At 34.4% G+C, this 17605-nt stretch overlaps 2 protein-coding genes across 2 annotated transcripts; both read left to right on the top strand.

Moving 5' to 3' along the window:
* Positions 1 to 238: 238 nt before the first annotated feature.
* On the top strand, positions 239 to 2952 carry LOC7465151 (transcription factor MYB46). The gene is made up of 2 exons (XM_024609600.2): positions 239 to 850; positions 1940 to 2952. The coding sequence occupies exons 1-2, from the start codon at positions 573 to 575 to the stop codon at positions 2661 to 2663; spliced, it is 1002 nt and encodes a 333-aa protein (XP_024465368.1). The 5' UTR covers positions 239 to 572; the 3' UTR covers positions 2664 to 2952.
* Positions 2953 to 13108: 10156 nt separating this feature from the next.
* On the top strand, positions 13109 to 17340 carry LOC7480050 (dicarboxylate transporter 1, chloroplastic). Its single transcript, XM_002299874.4, has 3 exons — positions 13109 to 14440; positions 16035 to 16256; positions 16501 to 17340. The coding sequence occupies exons 1-3, from the start codon at positions 13343 to 13345 to the stop codon at positions 16861 to 16863; spliced, it is 1683 nt and encodes a 560-aa protein (XP_002299910.3). The 5' UTR covers positions 13109 to 13342; the 3' UTR covers positions 16864 to 17340.
* The last annotated feature ends 265 nt before the right edge of the window (positions 17341 to 17605 follow it).

Genomic DNA, 17605 nt, shown 5'->3' with positions numbered 1-17605 from the left:
GCTGGGCAGGGAGAGAATGGCTAAAGATTATGTGAAGTGGAAGCAAGTATCTTGGCTTGGTTATGAAACAAACCCTTTTTTTGCCTCCCTTCCGTGGGTGGGTGTTCTGGCTTCAGTCTATCTTACGGTACAATGTATGGTGATTACCTTGGAGTGAAGAAAAATGTAAAGGAAAAGGACAAGAAGATCACGCAGTCAAAGACAAGACAAACACCTCTCTCATTTTCCCCTGCAGTCCCTCTCCAAACCGTTTTACTGCTCAGACCTCAGACTCATTCATCAACCAACCCCTCTCGCTCTCTCGCTCTCTCTTTCCTATATTCTAAGCAATACCCACAACCATCATCACCATCATGATCGGCATGCCCACTCTGCCAAGCTCCTCTCTCTCTTTCTCATAATCTGCCTTTCTATAAAGCCTTAACTGATCTACATCAAACCAGTTGGGAAGAAATATATATAGATCTCATAATCTGCCATTCTATAAAGCCTTAACTGATCTACATCAAACCAGTTGGGAAGAGATATATATAGATCACCTTTCTAGTGACAGGGATCCAAAGGCTCTCAAAATGAGGAAGCCAGAGGCCTCTGGGAAGAACAACGATATAAGTAACAAGTTCAAAAAGGGCTTGTGGTCGCCGGAGGAAGACGACAAGCTCATGAACTACATACTAAACAATGGACAAGGTTGTTGGAGTGATGTAGCAAGGAATGCTGGTTTGCAGAGGTGTGGCAAGAGTTGCCGGCTTCGTTGGATTAATTACTTGAGGCCTGATCTCAAGAGAGGTGCATTTTCACCCCAGGAAGAAGAGATGACCATCCATTTGCATTCCCTTCTTGGCAATAGGTATTAATTTGCTTATATCCCTAATCACTTTATATCACGACTTGCTTTTATATTCACTTGCTTATTGACCTTATACCCTTAATTTCTATGTATGTTAATTAGTATATTGTTTCTGATCTCTTTCGAATTCTGTTAAAAAGATTCCTTCACCCTTTTCTACTTCTTTTTAAATATTGAATGAATACATGAACTTGGTTTTAATTAGTGGGTAGGTTGAAATATATATATATATAAAAGAAGTTTATAGGAGATTTTTTCTAGTTACATTCTCTACACAGATAAGGGTATTGGAGGTTTTTCAAACTGTGTTGCTAATTCATGACCAAAATGAAGCTATAAACAAAAAGCTGTTATTAATCCCATAAGATACACCTGTGAAAGGAAAAACATGTCATCAATAATAATCTGATGATGTAAGGAGACCGATGTAGCAAGAGTGTATGTGTATATATATATTGTTCTGCCTAGTGGATCGAATACAAATTAAGTCCTTCTTTTTCTTTGATCAATTCTTTAAATCTAATAAAAAATAGTGGAGAATGGCTACAAATCATGGAGAAATATCTTAGTTTCTCCCCACTAACTCAAGCCTTCGCGCATAAACCTCTATCCTTAAAGGCATGCAAGATAAATGCAATCAAATCAATCGAGAAAGTTCATACAGTACGTACAGCTAGCATGAACAACTTGAGCATTTCTTTTTTCTCCCCCTAGCTCTACGCGGTATGATGGACAAGCATACACAGATTAATTAGCTGTCATATTTTGATTATCTGTGAGACATACAAAGATTAGTCAGCTCTGCTGCTTAATTAGATCATGTTAGGAGTAACATGAGGGGATAGTCAAAACCCTTGTTATATTATGGAAGAATATAATTAAGCTCATGACAAAGACATTCCTCTTCTGGTCTTTATTTGTCTTAATTTATAGAGTTGAAGACACTTCATCTATAACTGTTCTTTTTTTTAGGATTCAAGCATCCAGGCTATCCATTTTCAAATCATGCATGAGTAGAAAAAATAATAACACGTTAGTTGAAATTAACTGAACTGTTGATCATGTAATTTCTTTTCCTTAATTTCAAAGGTGGTCTCAAATAGCGGCTCGCTTGCCAGGAAGAACCGACAATGAAATCAAGAACTTTTGGAATTCAACAATAAAGAAAAGACTAAAGAGCCTGCAGTCATCCAACGCATCACCAAACACAAGTGATTCATCCTCGGAGCCTAGCAAAGAAGTCATGGGAGGGTTCATAACCATGCAAGAGCAAGGCATTTTGCCAATGAACATGGATCCGTCACTGTCATCTTCATCATCGTTGGAAACCTCCATGCAAGCAATGATTCTAAATACCATGATGGACCCATTATTACCTATGCTTGATCATGATCATGGCCTAAACATGTATATTGGTGGTGCAAGTGGATACGAATTCAATGGTGCACCACCATGCATGACTCATCAAGTTCGAGTGAACAGTTCTGATCATGGGTTGTATGGGCCGGAAGGGATCTTTGGAGGTGTTAATGTTGGGATTCCTCCTTTAGAGAGTGTAAGCTGCATGGAGGAAAATGCAAAAAGCCAAACTATACAGGATAATAGCACTGACAAGCACCCATATAGTAGCTACGTGAGTAGTCTTAACAAAAATTGCAATAGCACTAGTACTGATCATAACAAGACAGATAACGCAGCTGCTGAGATGGGGAATTTTTGGCACGGAGAAGAGTTAAAAGTGGGGGAGTACTGGGACTTGGAAGATTTCATGAGAGATGTTTCGGCCTGTCCTTCTCTTGATTTCCAAAGTTGAGTAAATGGCTATATATATATATATATATATATATATATATTCAATTTTCTTTCTTCATTCAAATTGAGAGAGCTTTGCTATATATAAGCACCCTTCAAATATTCTCTCTCAACCTTTGTATTCTACCGGCTTTCATCAAGAGATTTAGCAAGTTTATGTATAGCTTCAATTAGGTATAGGACAAAGGTGATCAGGAGAGTACGTACTGCACTAATTGATGACCAGATATTTCTTGTATGTAAATGTATCTTACGAAATGTTGCAATTTCATCATTACTTTTCGAGCACTGATATATTCCTCTTGAGAAGACACCATATATATAAAAGCTTGTGCAGACAAGGACATGATGATCAAGAGATCAGCTGGTAAGTGCATTAACTATATATCATTAGATGTATACAGCTCGAAAAGCCAGGAGTGGAAGTTGTTGTTAGCTAGTGGGATAAGTAGAGCTGGGCTGGCACCATATAAATTGATAAATACATGGAAATTATTCTGTGCATGCCTCCAAATGTTTGTGGAAAATGATGGTTTCTTCTAGTGAAGTTCAATCAAAAATTAGATGAGATAAAGCAATCAAGTCAGCTTGCTTTCATTGTACATATGACGACTATTTATTAGTTAGTTACACCCCATTTAGGGTTTGCTTCCAAGACTATATAATCAATCATAACTCCACCTTAATTTCCCATTAGCCAATAATGTCTAAAGATAAAGCAAGGGAGAGTTATCATATTTAATTATTGCTGTCAAAATTAGAATAAAAAGACGAGGGAAATGCTATTATAACTATGGTGATGCAAAACCTAGCATGAGACGTGAATATAACGCAAAGATAAGATAAAGACTATATATATGGACACTGCGAGCAGATTAAGCTACGTTTCAAGTTGAATTAATGCCGACAAGGTCCCGTCCTGTATATAAAATGGATCAGAGCTTTTCTGAATCATTTCTCTTCAGAATTAATATATATTTTCTAACAATGCAGAACTGACTTGTGCATGAATTGATATATCATTTGATATGGGAATGGAAGGTTCCTTTTTGTCTGTAAATGACGACATTATATCCCAGATAGCTTGCCTCCAGCACCTAACTTTTCAATGGCATTTTTCGTGCATATATATGCCTCTAGTGTGTGTGTAATGCGGCATGTTTCACCTCATGATGAGATAAATCCGATTTCAAAGATGAAAGAAATGGTGTAGCCTTGGGTGACAGTAACCTTCTCCTTTTCTCAAAGCACATAAAATAAGGCTCCTTTAAAGCTATGACAGTAACCTTCTCCTCATTGGGCTGGAATGGGCGACCTCTGAGATATATGGGCTAGTCCACATTTGGTATAAGGAGCATGCAAAAACTAAACAGCAAAAATAATCCTCGCTTGAGAGACCCCACGTACTCGAGCAGGCACACGCCTTGACCACTCGGCTCTCCTTTTCACGCCTTCCTTTTTCTACTTACTTCTCCATAAATAATTAGTCAAATAAAATATCTATCAAGACACTTCCTAATACATTTTTCCATCTCCTTATTAATTTAACACTAGGAAATTAAACTAGTTTTTGTATGATTAGTTAATCATTATTAAATTAATCAAGAATAAATAAATTCTTTTCATCTCAATTACATAGTAAAATAACTAAAATACTACTAAAAACAAAAAAAAAATTGAAACTAGCCTTAAAGGCTTTTTTTATTTTAACAATGATTTTTTTCTGTTATTATAATATCAACTAATGATCAATTTGGTATTGCAACAAATATAAATAATAATAAACAATTAAAAAGAACACTTGAATAGATTTAAATGTCTTTAAAAGCAAAAATTTTATACCTGGAGGTAGGGGCTTTTTAGTCTTTTTACAATGATTTTTTTATTATTAAATATATTTAGGAGTAAGTTGATATTTGACTAAATATATAAAAGAGTTGAGGTGTGTAAAGTGCACTCCCCGACGCGTGGGAGGTGTCCGTACCTTTTAAGTAATGCGTGTGGCACCTCTCCACATTAAAAAATGTCATTCTGTCATGTCATCACTAGAAGCGCTACACGTCCTCTTCCTAGCGGAATGGCTCATGTCAGGGATGGTGGTCCGGTTTGTTGTTGGTAAACCATTTTTTTTCTTCTTTTCTCTATTCTTTCTTGAAAAAGTACAATTTGATCCTCTTTGTTATTATTATTTCAACTTCAATTCTTATTATTTTGATTTTTAATTTTGTTCCTAGCCCTTTTATAGAAGTTTTTTGTTTTCAATTTCATCCATCAATTCCAATTTGACATATATTGTTTTTTCCAAGTTGGTCCTTATTCTTTTGATTATTATTTTTTTCCTTGATCTTTTTGTAAAATTTTATTGATTTTCAATTTCATCCTCCAATTCAAATTTATGGTATTATATTTTTCAATTTGGTCCTCATTGTTTTGATTTGTAATTCTTTTCTTGGTCTTTTTGTAAAAGTTTAATTTATTTTTAATTTTATCCTTCAATCTAAATTTATGGTATATTATTTTTACCAATTTGGTCCTCATTGTTTTTATTTTTTTCTCATTTTGTTAAGGTGATTTTTATTTTCAATTTCACCCTTCAATCAAAATTTTATTTTTATTTTTTTATGCCAATTTTGATGCTCATTCTTTTGATTTTTTTTTTCATTTTGCTAAATTGATTTTTCTTTTCAATTTCACCCTTAAATCCAATATAAAATTTATTTTTTATTTCAATTTTGATCCTTATTTTTTTAATTGCTATTTTTTTAATCCTTCCATATAATTGAAATTATGTTTGGGGAATTGGACTACATAGTTCTTTTAGATAGGGTGTTTCAAATCTAATAACCCGAGTCATGGAGTTTGTAATTCTCTTTATTAAAAAAAAAAACAATAAAAGATGTGGGGCTTTCATTGTAATAATCCATGGTGAAAACCTCATTTTACACTTCAAGAAACTATCAACTTAACCGCTATTGAGAGTGAAATAGTTTTTTTTTTATAAGGACACACTTGTCATTACCTAATTGAGTAGGGTTAGAATGGTCTTTTCATATTATTTTGGGATAGTGTAATGACTAAAATAACCTTGAGAGCAAAAAAATAAAAGAATTGGTTTCTAGAGGTTTTATTGACATTTTCATTTTACAAGCACAAGTAAATTATTTAACTACCCTCAAAATAAAAAATATCAAAACATCCTTGCAGCGTTTTTGTTTTTTCTTTTTTTCATTTTCTTTTTGTTATAATCAAGTTGAATGAGGTGATTTAGTCTTTTAGTAAAGATAAAATATTAATAAAAAGAAAAGATGGCTTTTATGCACAATGAAATTATTTAAATGTCTTTGGATTGAAAAAATTTAAAACTTCCATGTGTTTTGGTATTTTTAGCTTGGATTTTTTTGTAATATTCATGTTGAATAAGGGGTGATTCAGTCTTTTAGTAAAGATAAAGTATTCATAAAAAGAAAAAAATGGTAGCGTGTGCGTGACACGCACCAACAAATGAGCATCATTGGTGTTCGGCTATCAAAAACCACCTTCCGTTGTGGTGTTGGAAATATGTTGACATCCTTTACATTGTGGTGTGGTGCATGTGGACGATGACATAATAGTTGGGCTCCAGTTGACTTTTTTCTTCTATCCCCTCTGTTCTCTATTTTCTCTTTGGCAAATTATAAAGGTGTTCTATTATTAAAGTTTTAAATTCAATTTAGCCCTCTTTTTTATTTTCATTTGTTTCATTTTTTTTTACTTCTTTTTTCTTTAATTTCGCCCCTATGGTTTGTTTTAATTTGATTTTTATATCAAATTTGGTTCTTATTCTTTTAATTTTTTAAAATCTTTTACTAATTAAATTTTGTTTTCAATTTTATCCCTCAATATTTTTTTATTAGATGTTCTCTTTGTTTTTTTATCGTCTATAAGGTTAGATCTAACCTCATGATCAAGGCCATAAGTTTCAAAGATTAACACGGTTAACTTTGATATTTTTTAGGTCCTTTCATAAAATTAATTTTTTTTAATTTCATTCTTTAACATTAATTTTTTATATATAATTGATCTTCGTGCTTTTTTTTTTCACTTTCCTTCTCGTGGGGCTATCCCGTTAATATTTTGCTCGTGATAGTAGGGTTTACAGGCTAACCCTGATCTTTTGTTCCTTTTTTAAAATTAATTTTTTTTCCAGTTTTGTCATTCAACATTGAATTGTTTGATAGTTTAGGTTTTATAATTTTATTTAGTTCGCTTTCATTAATTTATTTATTTTTACCTTTTACTAGCACGAATAATTGTTTTATTAAACAAAAAATTTATTCTAAGAAACAAAGTTACTAGATGAATTTTATTAGCACAAATAATTTTTAAAAATATTTATTTATAGATGATATTTATAATATATGCAACCTTACATAATATTTTTTTTTCTTTTATTTTATTGAACCAATTTCATTTGTGTCCATTTCTATTATCATTTGATCAAATAAAAATTTGATTTTAGTAAGCAAAACCATTAAATACAACTAGGTCGAGAGCTTGTATTTCGAGATCAAATACCTTGATCTATATATATATATATATCTCTTGATGTTTCTATTTTCATCATGGTTAATTTATCGTTAATGACTTTTTTTTTATTTGTTAACATACTTCTCGATTTATTTGATTACATGTATGCATTAACTTTTTTTATTTACACTTAGAATTTTTTATGTACAAATACATGTTGGAAAACATGCATATACACTTTTTTTTGTAGCAAAAAAAATCTAACCCGTAGAGGAGCACGAGTCAAATAGCTAGTTTTTTATATTAAGGTATTCCAATCTCATGATCTAGGCCATCAATTGGGCGGGATATTCTGGGTTAGTTCATGTAATGCCCCACACTTTCATATGCATTTATAGTTATTTTCTTATGATTTGGTATATAAAAATACAGGTAATTTTTTTTATATAGTTCTCATATAAAAGTCAACCAAAATTTCGGTAGAGCCTCCCCTAAACCGGGAGGTCCCAAGTTATCGACATATATCATGTTTATACTTCTAATATCTCACATCTCATAACTCAATCATGACCCAATCATCTTGGATCTCAATCCCACAAACATTACCATCATCACATCCACAATATTTATAACATACATTGAACAACAAATATCATTATAGAGGAATAAATGAGATAAACATGCATACAGGAAACATGATTATATGAGTTTTAGAGTTAAGTTCATCTATTCAAGTTTAAACATCAGTTTACAAATTAAGTTATATAAATGTTTTAATATTTCAAAATACAAGGATATATTCCCTAGAATTAGATAACAAAAAGTGAGCAAAAGCTAGGATCAACTCCTGTCGTGCATCCGATGATTCTGAAACAAAATATATATTATTAAGACATGAATATCACAATAAGCATAGTAACATAAATATCCAACAATTTAAAAGGGCAAACATGTATTCATATTCTTTTCACTTTTCTCCTTTTGTTTCCATTGAAACTCTTTCTCATTCAACTACTAAAATCGTTTCATCTTTTATTTTCAACTTTCATTCAAGATTTCATAAGATCAACCACAACTATTTTCGCCTAACACATGGTCGATGCCAATTTCACTGGTATCATCATCACCTCGTAGGCATTCATGCATAGCAATCCCCTTACCCAGGACCTTAACATACACTAAATGTATGCTAGTCGATGCATGGTGATCCCCTTACCCGAGATCCTAACATAAACTAAATGTATGCTAGTCCATGCCCCATAGGCATCGATGCATGGTTATCCTCTTATCCGAGATCCTAACATACACTAAATGTATGCTTGTTCATGCCAATTTCACCCATTAATATCGTCATTCTTTGTCCGACCATAGTTATCATAACAAATTTCCATTTCGAACATGACTCATTTCTTTTGGAAGCTAAGATATATTATCACATGTTTCCCGAGGGGAAAGGACCCAATTTTCACCCTTAACACGTCTAAATAGTCGCTTTAACGACTTTTCAAATCTGCCAGTAGAGGTCGCATTCCGCTCTCTTCTCAGATTTTTTATTATATACGGAGTTCTAGAACTCCATTTTAAGCAAGATTGGTCTCGTTGGAAATATAAGATATGGAGCTACAAGTCCCCTAAAGGGAGGAGAACCCAGTTCTGCCCCTAAGATACTCGAAATTATTCATCAACAAATTAGACCTACTGCCCTATATGGTTTGTCATGACTCAGTCTCGGTTGGTGACCCATAACTGGAGTTCTATAGCTCCAAATTGAGTGAGACCAATTTTCTCAGTTAGTCAATATACAAAAATACAATTACTATGAAAGAACCTGATCCTAATTCCCTCATCCTCCTACTCGAATTCTCTCTAAAGTTAGCAGACGAATCTATCCAAATTCATCAACCTTTCCATTTACACATAACATCCACAATTCAACTTTCCCTCTTTTTTTTTTTTTATCTCAACCCTATCCATATCACATATCATATAAGAGTGTTAACATTATCTTTTTAAGAGCCAATTTATCCAATTTATTTCAATCTTTCCTCTTAACGTCAAAATAGAACATATTTTTTGATTTTACTAACTTTCCGAACAATATTCTTCTAAACACAATCTTTGTCATTTCAACATGTATTTTTTCTCATTTCGACACAATTAAACACACGTCATCAAGCTAAATATGTTAAATTAAACATCCTCCCACCTTTGAGGCATAATTGGCTGAAAGCATGGCCTTAGGGAACCAAGAGTTTCCTCATTCCTTTCATGCTAATTTCATTCAATTCACACACACATTGACATAAAAAAACAACCTATTATAATAAATTCAATAAGAAAAACCATAATTTCTCCCTTTTCCACTTTGTTCTTTATATGACCGGCTAACTTTCCTTACCCCCACTTATATGGCCGACTTTTATATCAATCCGAGTTGTCCTTAGAAATTAGGATAACAAGCACAATAACCTTATACAATTTTTTTCCCGACATCACTCATGACACCAGCTGTCATGTTTAATCATGTTTCCACTCTCAAATTTCTTATCCTTTACTATCGTAAATCAACATACAACATAAACAAATAAAATTTTAGAATGTATTAAACTCTTCAAAATATAAATAGATGATGTGGTAAACACCTACTTGTTCCTTTCAGTGGTCTCGTTCTGCTAACTTGAGGTTCCGCAGTCGATGCCTCTCCTGCTCCACACAAGACCATCATTTAATATCATTCATTCCCTTTTTCAATGTTTTCTTATCAACTAGCAAGCATCATTATATGATTTCATGCAAGATTTTCATATCTAAATTAAATCATTATTTCACGTTCACATAGCCACTCGTTAACTCGAACCGTGTAGACTTTTCCAAGCTAATTTCTTAACTCAAACTTACCTCACCTTAATCACTTTATATGGGACTTTAATTTCTCATTATTTTTTGTTCTTGAGGTTGTCCAAATCAGCCCCTTAACACCCATTAGTAGGGCTGTCAAGTAGCTTTGCTTTAGTTTCTTGGAGACACTTTTGATCCCTAACAACTCTACACTTAATGTTGTCACTCTAGTCCCCGTTTTTTTTAAGAGGTATTTACCCCCCCTAAACATAGACTTTCAGGGTTGTCACAACAACCCCAAAGTCTCCCAAAAATTAAGTTTCTCTAATGCTCAATTTCCTTTTAACTTTGAAGTTGTTTCAGTTCACACAAAATCTATTTTGACAACCGTTGCAATCAACCATAAATCACAAACTAATAATATTCCAAACAATCAATACGGTCATGTTGTAAGTAATTATTATAAGTATAATATATCCAAATATAAATTCCATCCAACGATGAAATTTTCAGAAACTTGGGTTTAACTGAACTGACCTAAAACTTGCAGACTTACTATGAAAGAAGCATAACTTCAGTTTGAAGTGTTTATTTATAATCTCCATTGTTCAAAATCTAGATAGCATCAGGTCGAACAACATATCCCAATTATAGCCCGATCCAATGGTGGAAGATGGAGAAAATGGTTGGCGACTAAGACTGTCCAAGAGTGTACTTTCCCAAAACGTTTCCTCCTGCGATATCTCTCAAATAGAGACTGATATAGAAGATCCCTCTAGTGACAATGTACAAGACAGAAAGGAGAACAACATATCCAAATATCATTCTGATCCAACGATGTATGGTGGAGTTATAGCTATTGGAGTTTCTGCCATCAATATATTTTCTCTCAAGCCTCTCTCTAAACTCTTTAAACCACCCAAATATCTCTATTTTATCTCTTATTAACTGGTTAACATTTTAGTGTAGATTTCATCAAGGAATGAGAAGAAAAAATCAAAGAACCCTAACACCTCTCTTGCTCTTGCAAGCCACCACAAGAGAGAAAATAAAATGGTATTTATTGTGTTATCTTCTTATTAATTGCACCTTTACCCGTACCCCTTTTTATCATTTGTACATAAACCCCTAACCTTTTGTTATTTGAACATTGACTCCTCTTGATCTAACGTTTTCATTTTATCTCTATAAATTTTTTTTCTAACAATTTAGTACTATATTCACTTTTCATTTCATTAATTTCACCACTTTTATCTTGATTTAAGTTTCTTGAATTTAATTTAACCAATTTTACTATCAGTTACATTTCTCATATTTTAATAACCAAGAAAAATTATAATCGGGGGTTTACAATTCAACCTTAATTACTCGAGTTTTATATTTGTCATGCTAACTCAGATCAACTAGGGCCAATTTTCTTATGTCATTTTTTACTCCATTTTATTTATTTGTATTTAATAGGTTGTGAATTGAGTTGTATCGTTTGTTCTCTTTTGAAAAAAATATTTTTTTCTTTAAGTTATCCTAATCACGTTTCTTTTTAATTTGATTCATTTATTATTGTTTTTTTTCCTAATTAAAATAAAGTCAACTTATTCAACTCAATCTGATCTATAGCCCGACCCATATATATATTTTTCTTTTTAAAAACATGTTTGTGACAACCGAAGTTCATTGTTTATGCAAAAAATAATAATAATTTGGCTATATTAAAGGAGATTTGTATCGAGAGGTAATTGATGGAGAAATTATCATACAAATCTGATTTTATCACTAGAGATTAGAAATCAATCCATTAAAAAAAAAATTCGAGCATCCTATTTAACTATATCATTAATTTTAATGAAAACAAACGATAACTATAGTTTAAAAAATCATAAAGATTATTTAGCTATATCAAAAAATGAAAACAATTTTCTTTTGTATATTAATAAAAAAAATTTTAATAATCATGGTTGTTATTGGTTTACCTACAAACAATCAACATGACTTCTTAATTCCTCAGTCCCACATAAACATATATTTTTCACTATTGGATGATCCATGAATTCGATTAGCAAACTAAGCTCATCCATATCCATATACTAAAAGTTTTAACTCTGTGAATTTTAACTAGCTACATTTTTTTTAAAAGGATCCAATTAAATAATTTTAAATAGGAGATGAAAGATCAACATTGTGGATTTTTTTTCCCTGAATTATGTTCATCTAACAAGTTGTTACAAAAAGTAATCTCATGCTTATAGAATTAAAGAAAATAATAAAAAAAAATATAAATTCATCTGATAGGTATTCTAGTGATAAAAGATTGAGATTAAAGGGTTTGTTTTCCATGTAGTTTCAGGTTCGAGCCCTATAGTTGCTAATATAATACCTACTAAAATTTTACATGATTATTAACTTTAAAACCCGTATTATTAGTCGAATTCGACCAAACTAATCCATATATTCATATTAATAAAAATAAAAAGGAATAAAAATGTTCCCACTAGTGCTTCGCTTAGGCGTCTTTTGATGATATGATGAAAATTCACCTCTTGGCTCCAGAAAGGAGTCAGAATTTTCTTCCATTGCTGTCATCAATCAGCAAACATCATCCCCAAAGGCATCTGTCTGTACTCACGTTCGTCCTTGTACTGTTTCTGACTTTATATTCGGTGTCCTTCTCTTTTGTTTTCACATTTCAAATAAAAATATTTTTAAAAAAATTAAATTATTTTAATATAGAATTTTAAAAAATAAAAAAATTATTTTAATATATTTCTAAATAAAAAATATTATTATAAAAATTAAACCTGCTGTCGGTACTCTCTCCCCGCGGCTGCTACCCCAGATCCAACTTCCCTTGTTTACAATCTTTGCACGTGCATTCCTGTGGTCACTCTTTCACTCATCAGGCCTCTGGTTTTCTAAGTCTCTATGCCATTCAATCCCTGTCAGCGTGGAAATATTAGTTACAAGCCAAAATTGCTGATTGAAGCCATGTCATCCAATTATAAACAGCCACGCGTAAGCTCAGTCACTTCATTGGTACATCACCGAAAAGCATTGCTCCTTCGGAAACCCAATCCACTCATAATCTGCCACGCAGCACCGAGCAACTCTAGTCCCCCGGTGCATGTTAGCAACCACTCTCACAACGAATATTAAAAAATAAAAAAAGGGCCGGTGGACCAGGAGATCTCAGACGGACACTTCAACTTCAGGCCGATACTAACGAAGCTCACCCCCCAGAACTGAACTTCTCGTTCCTTCAAAACCACTGTACTGTACAGAAGGGAAGACTGAAAACCCAATTCACTTCCCTTTCTCTCTCGAAAGCCATAGATACGCAAAATGGCGTCGTTTGCTCTCACATCATCTTATCTTTCTTTCAGTTCCCTCCCTTGTCTCAAATCCCGCTCTCTCTCCCACCTAAGGTCCACCTCACAAAACCCCCTCCCTCCTCGTCCAAATCTCCCTAAACTCTCTGCTGTCTCTCCCTTACTTCCAAAATTATCCAAATCTAGCGTCACATCGACGACGCGGAGAATCTCTAACTTCGCAGTAAAAGCCTCGTCAGCATCATCCGCACCTACATCAATTACACCAGCCTCACCGCCATGGCAAGGAGCTGCAATGAAACCGTTACTAGCATCAATCGCGATAGGTGTCATTCTCTGGTTCGTTCCGGTCCCTTCTGGAGTTACGAAACCAGCCTGGCAACTACTCGCAATTTTTCTTGCTACGATAGTCGGAATCATCACGCAACCTTTACCGCTCGGCGCGGTAGCTTTGATGGGTTTAGGCGCTTCAGTTCTAACAAAAACCCTCCCTTTCTCCGCGGCTTTCTCCGCATTTGGTGATCCAATCCCTTGGTTAATCGCACTCGCGTTCTTTTTCGCGCGTGGTTTTATCAAAACCGGGCTTGGTAACCGAATTGCGTATCAATTCGTGTCTCTGTTCGGGTCTTCTTCGTTAGGGTTAGGTTATAGTCTTGTTTTTAGTGAAGCTTTATTAGCACCGGCGATTCCTTCTGTTTCTGCACGAGCAGGAGGGATTTTTTTGCCGTTGGTGAAGTCGCTTTGTGTTGCTTGTGGAAGCAATGTTGGTGATGGAACAGAGCATAGGCTTGGTTCATGGTTAATGTTAACTTGTTTCCAGACATCAGTGATTTCGTCTTCCATGTTTTTGACAGCTATGGCTGCGAACCCTTTGAGTGCTACTTTGACATTCAATACGATTCAGCAGACTATTGGGTGGACGGACTGGGCTAAGGCTGCAATTGTGCCTGGGTTGATTTCATTGATTGTTGTTCCGTTGATTTTGTATTTAATTTATCCGCCAACCGTGAAGTCCAGTCCTGATGCTCCTAAATTGGCTAGGGAGAAGTTGGAGAAGATGGGACCCATGACTACTAATGAGATTATTATGGCTGGCACTCTGTTTCTCACGGTATGGTTTGCGTTTCTGTTTTATATCTGTCTTTTGCTTATTTCATTCTGCTGAATTTGGTGCAATGGTTTATATTGCATGCCTCCTCAAATCCAATTTGTTGATGCTGATGCTCATTTTACTCTGTTTTTTAGGAATAGCTGGTTGGATCATCAGTTGTTAGTTAGCGATCATTCTTCTCTGCTTTCATTTATTTTTAGCTGAGTCGTATTGTTCTTTGGACATTTTGGAGAATCGTTTGAGCTACAAGACATGGCAATTGGGTCATTGAATTATCTTTGCTTGTATTGGGTCATTCTTGGTAGTATGCAATAACGTTTAGGGGAATGATGTTTTTTTAGAGACTGGGGAATTTTTAGCTATATTTTGTCTGCATTATTGATGATAAAATCTTATGTCGCATCAGTCTAGTTCTGCTAGTTTGCTTTCAGAGAAGTTATTTTGTGTCTTAGATGTAAAGGAATTCTGTTCTTAGCTGCTAAAGTAACACAACAATTCTGGTTTTGGGTTCTCATATCACCTCATTTGTTAGATGCAAAAGGCTCCAAGGGTAACAGATGGTTGAGGAATTTATTTTTTTTGGAGGAACGGACATCTGTGTTTTGGAGTTGTAAATCTATACAACTTGATAGCCAATTCAGGGCTCAGGGAGATTTTCTTAGCACTTGCTTGTTCTTTCCTTAGAGCTTGGGTGATTTTTCAACAATTGAGCTTCATTTAGAGGCATATCAGCATTTTCATGAGTCTGACATTTGAACTTAAGAGTTCAGATGGGTTGCTATCTTGGAAAATGAGATGGCACCTTGCTTCTCACAGTATAGTTTGCCTTTTGTGTTCAAATCTGCTTGTATTTTGTTTTTAAATCTGCCTTCTTAATTTTATTACTTTTGAATAAATATGACCATGATAAATATTGTAGGATCTGCTTGATAATGTTGTTGTTAAATGGCATAGTTTTTGCTTTTACTGGTGTTGTGCGTGTAGCACATTTCTACCACAAGTGTAATCCAACTTCTGTTGATGCTTATGGATAGTTGAGTTTGTTTCTTGGTTTAAATGTAGTTAAGTTACTAGTTCTGTGGCCAATGTTTGGGTAGAAACTAGTATGTCAGCAGTAAACATCTTGATATTGACTTTATCATCGGAGGATTTTTAAATCTCCTCGATTGGGACTTTTTTTGCAGATATTCAAAACTTCTATTGTAAGCCTAGAGTTCCTTAGATTGAGAAGAAGTCCAAGCACGTGAACATATTGATTAACCACTATCCCAAACACTAAATAATCTTTTATTTATATATCTTGGATTTTAAGTGTTTTCATCCAAATTTGATGCTCTCTCACAACAAAACTTTGGCAATTGAGCGAGCGCTATATCATGTGAATTACCTTTTCTCTCTCTTTTGCTCTATGCTAATCTAATCACTACTATGATTACTATAAGTCTGTGCTATAGAGCATTTTTTTTTGCGCCACGCTCATAATTTAGCTGATGTACTTGTTTTTGTGCTGTCTTGAATTCTATACAGTGCTTTGTGAGTTGATCTTGCATTCTGCCTCCAATAATAAAGATTTCTTTATTTCTTTTCAATTTAGGTGGGACTTTGGATTTTCGGAGGGATGCTGAATGTGGATGCTGTTACTGCTGCTATTCTTGGATTGTCTGTCCTCCTTATCACTGGTGTAGTGACATGGAAGGAGTGCTTAGCCGAATCTGTTGCCTGGGATACCCTGACATGGTTTGCGGCCCTCATTGCCATGGCTGGGTATCTCAACAAATATGGTCTCATCTCCTGGTTCAGCCAAACTGTAGTTAAGGTCGTGTTTTCCTGTTTACTGGTTTTTCATTGCGCATGGTTATTTCCAATTATCAGTGAGATTATATTTATCATATATTTCAGTGCCCTCCTGCATGTTGACTCCCACAGAAGGCAAAAAATGAATTTTAAGCAACTTTTTTCTGAAAATGAATGCATTTGTGAACTTGTGAATTGCAACAAACACTAGAATTAAGCATGTGGACCATGAAGTACTCGCTGTTAACTATTTGCACTTGTTACAGTTCGTTGGTGGACTTGGTCTATCGTGGCAGCTATCTTTTGGCATTTTGGTCCTTCTCTACTTCTACTCCCACTACTTCTTTGCCAGTGGAGCAGCTCACATTGGTGCCATGTTTACAGCATTCCTGTCTGTTGCCAGTGCTCTGGGTACTCCTCCATATTTTGGAGCCATGGTTCTTGCCTTCCTTTCTAACCTCATGGGCGGCCTTACACACTATGGAATTGGATCCGCACCTATTTTCTATGGTGCCAACTATGTACCTCTGGCCAAATGGTGGGGCTATGGGTTCCTCATATCTGTTGTCAACATTATTATCTGGCTTGGGGTTGGAGGAGTTTGGTGGAAGGCCATTGGCTTGTGGTAGGGAGCTGATCATGAAAATTCGCCGACCCAAAACTTGTGGTATCCCAACTCTTATTAGCCCTCAGAAGCGACTTTCACATCTTGATTTACTGTCTGGTGAAAGGCTTTTAGTTTTTGTTCTGAATCTTTCTCATAGAAATAATCTTTTGGTGGCCTTGGTAGAGACCTCTGTTAGAAAGATGGTATACGCTTAGTCTTATTATAGCAGAAATTATAACCTGTACCTGAAATTTTGGCAAGGCGTAACGACTGCCTGGAATTCATTACAGAGCAGTCCTGATGCCTGAATATCTTCTCTCCGTCTCTATACATAGTTTCTTGGTGGCATGAGGAAGGGATGATCATGGAGACGTGCTCGTTCGCTTGGTAATTTACCTTTCGTTTTTCTTTTTTTTGGGCAAAGTGGTTGGAATTTTACCAAGATTATGATTGCCGTGGAGGTGTTAAATCTCATTACAACCTTTTTATTTCCCATAAATGTGTTGGTTTTCCATAATTGCATGTTATTTGTTTCCATGACCCCTGACTCATAGATTCATGTCTATTGCATCGGAATTTCCGTAAAACATTATGTACATCAATGTTTTCATTGACAATTGCTCAACATGTTTGTTTATAACTGGCCAATGCGGCTGGATTAAATTTGAAAGGAAAAAAAAAAGATAGAAATTTGATAATAGTAAATTTTAATTAATTTAATAATGTAATAAAAAATAGACAACAATAATAAAAAGTAAATGGAA

This window comes from Populus trichocarpa, chromosome 1, assembly GCF_000002775.5.
Source record: "Populus trichocarpa isolate Nisqually-1 chromosome 1, P.trichocarpa_v4.1, whole genome shotgun sequence".
NCBI lineage: Eukaryota > Viridiplantae > Streptophyta > Magnoliopsida > Malpighiales > Salicaceae > Populus > Populus trichocarpa.
Note: the sequence above shows the minus strand (reverse complement) of the source record. Positions and strands in the feature narration are given on the sequence as shown.

Coding starts and splice junctions, on each gene's coding strand:
- LOC7465151 (XM_024609600.2), top strand. CDS start 573: ATGAGGAAGCCAGAGGCCTCTGGGAAGAACAACGATATAAGTAACAAG. Junction 851..1,939: donor CATTCCCTTCTTGGCAATAG/GTATTAATTTGC, acceptor TTAATTTCAAAG/GTGGTCTCAAATAGCGGCTC.
- LOC7480050 (XM_002299874.4), top strand. CDS start 13,343: ATGGCGTCGTTTGCTCTCACATCATCTTATCTTTCTTTCAGTTCCCTC. Junction 14,441..16,034: donor CTGGCACTCTGTTTCTCACG/GTATGGTTTGCG, acceptor TTTTCAATTTAG/GTGGGACTTTGGATTTTCGG. Junction 16,257..16,500: donor TCAGCCAAACTGTAGTTAAG/GTCGTGTTTTCC, acceptor CACTTGTTACAG/TTCGTTGGTGGACTTGGTCT.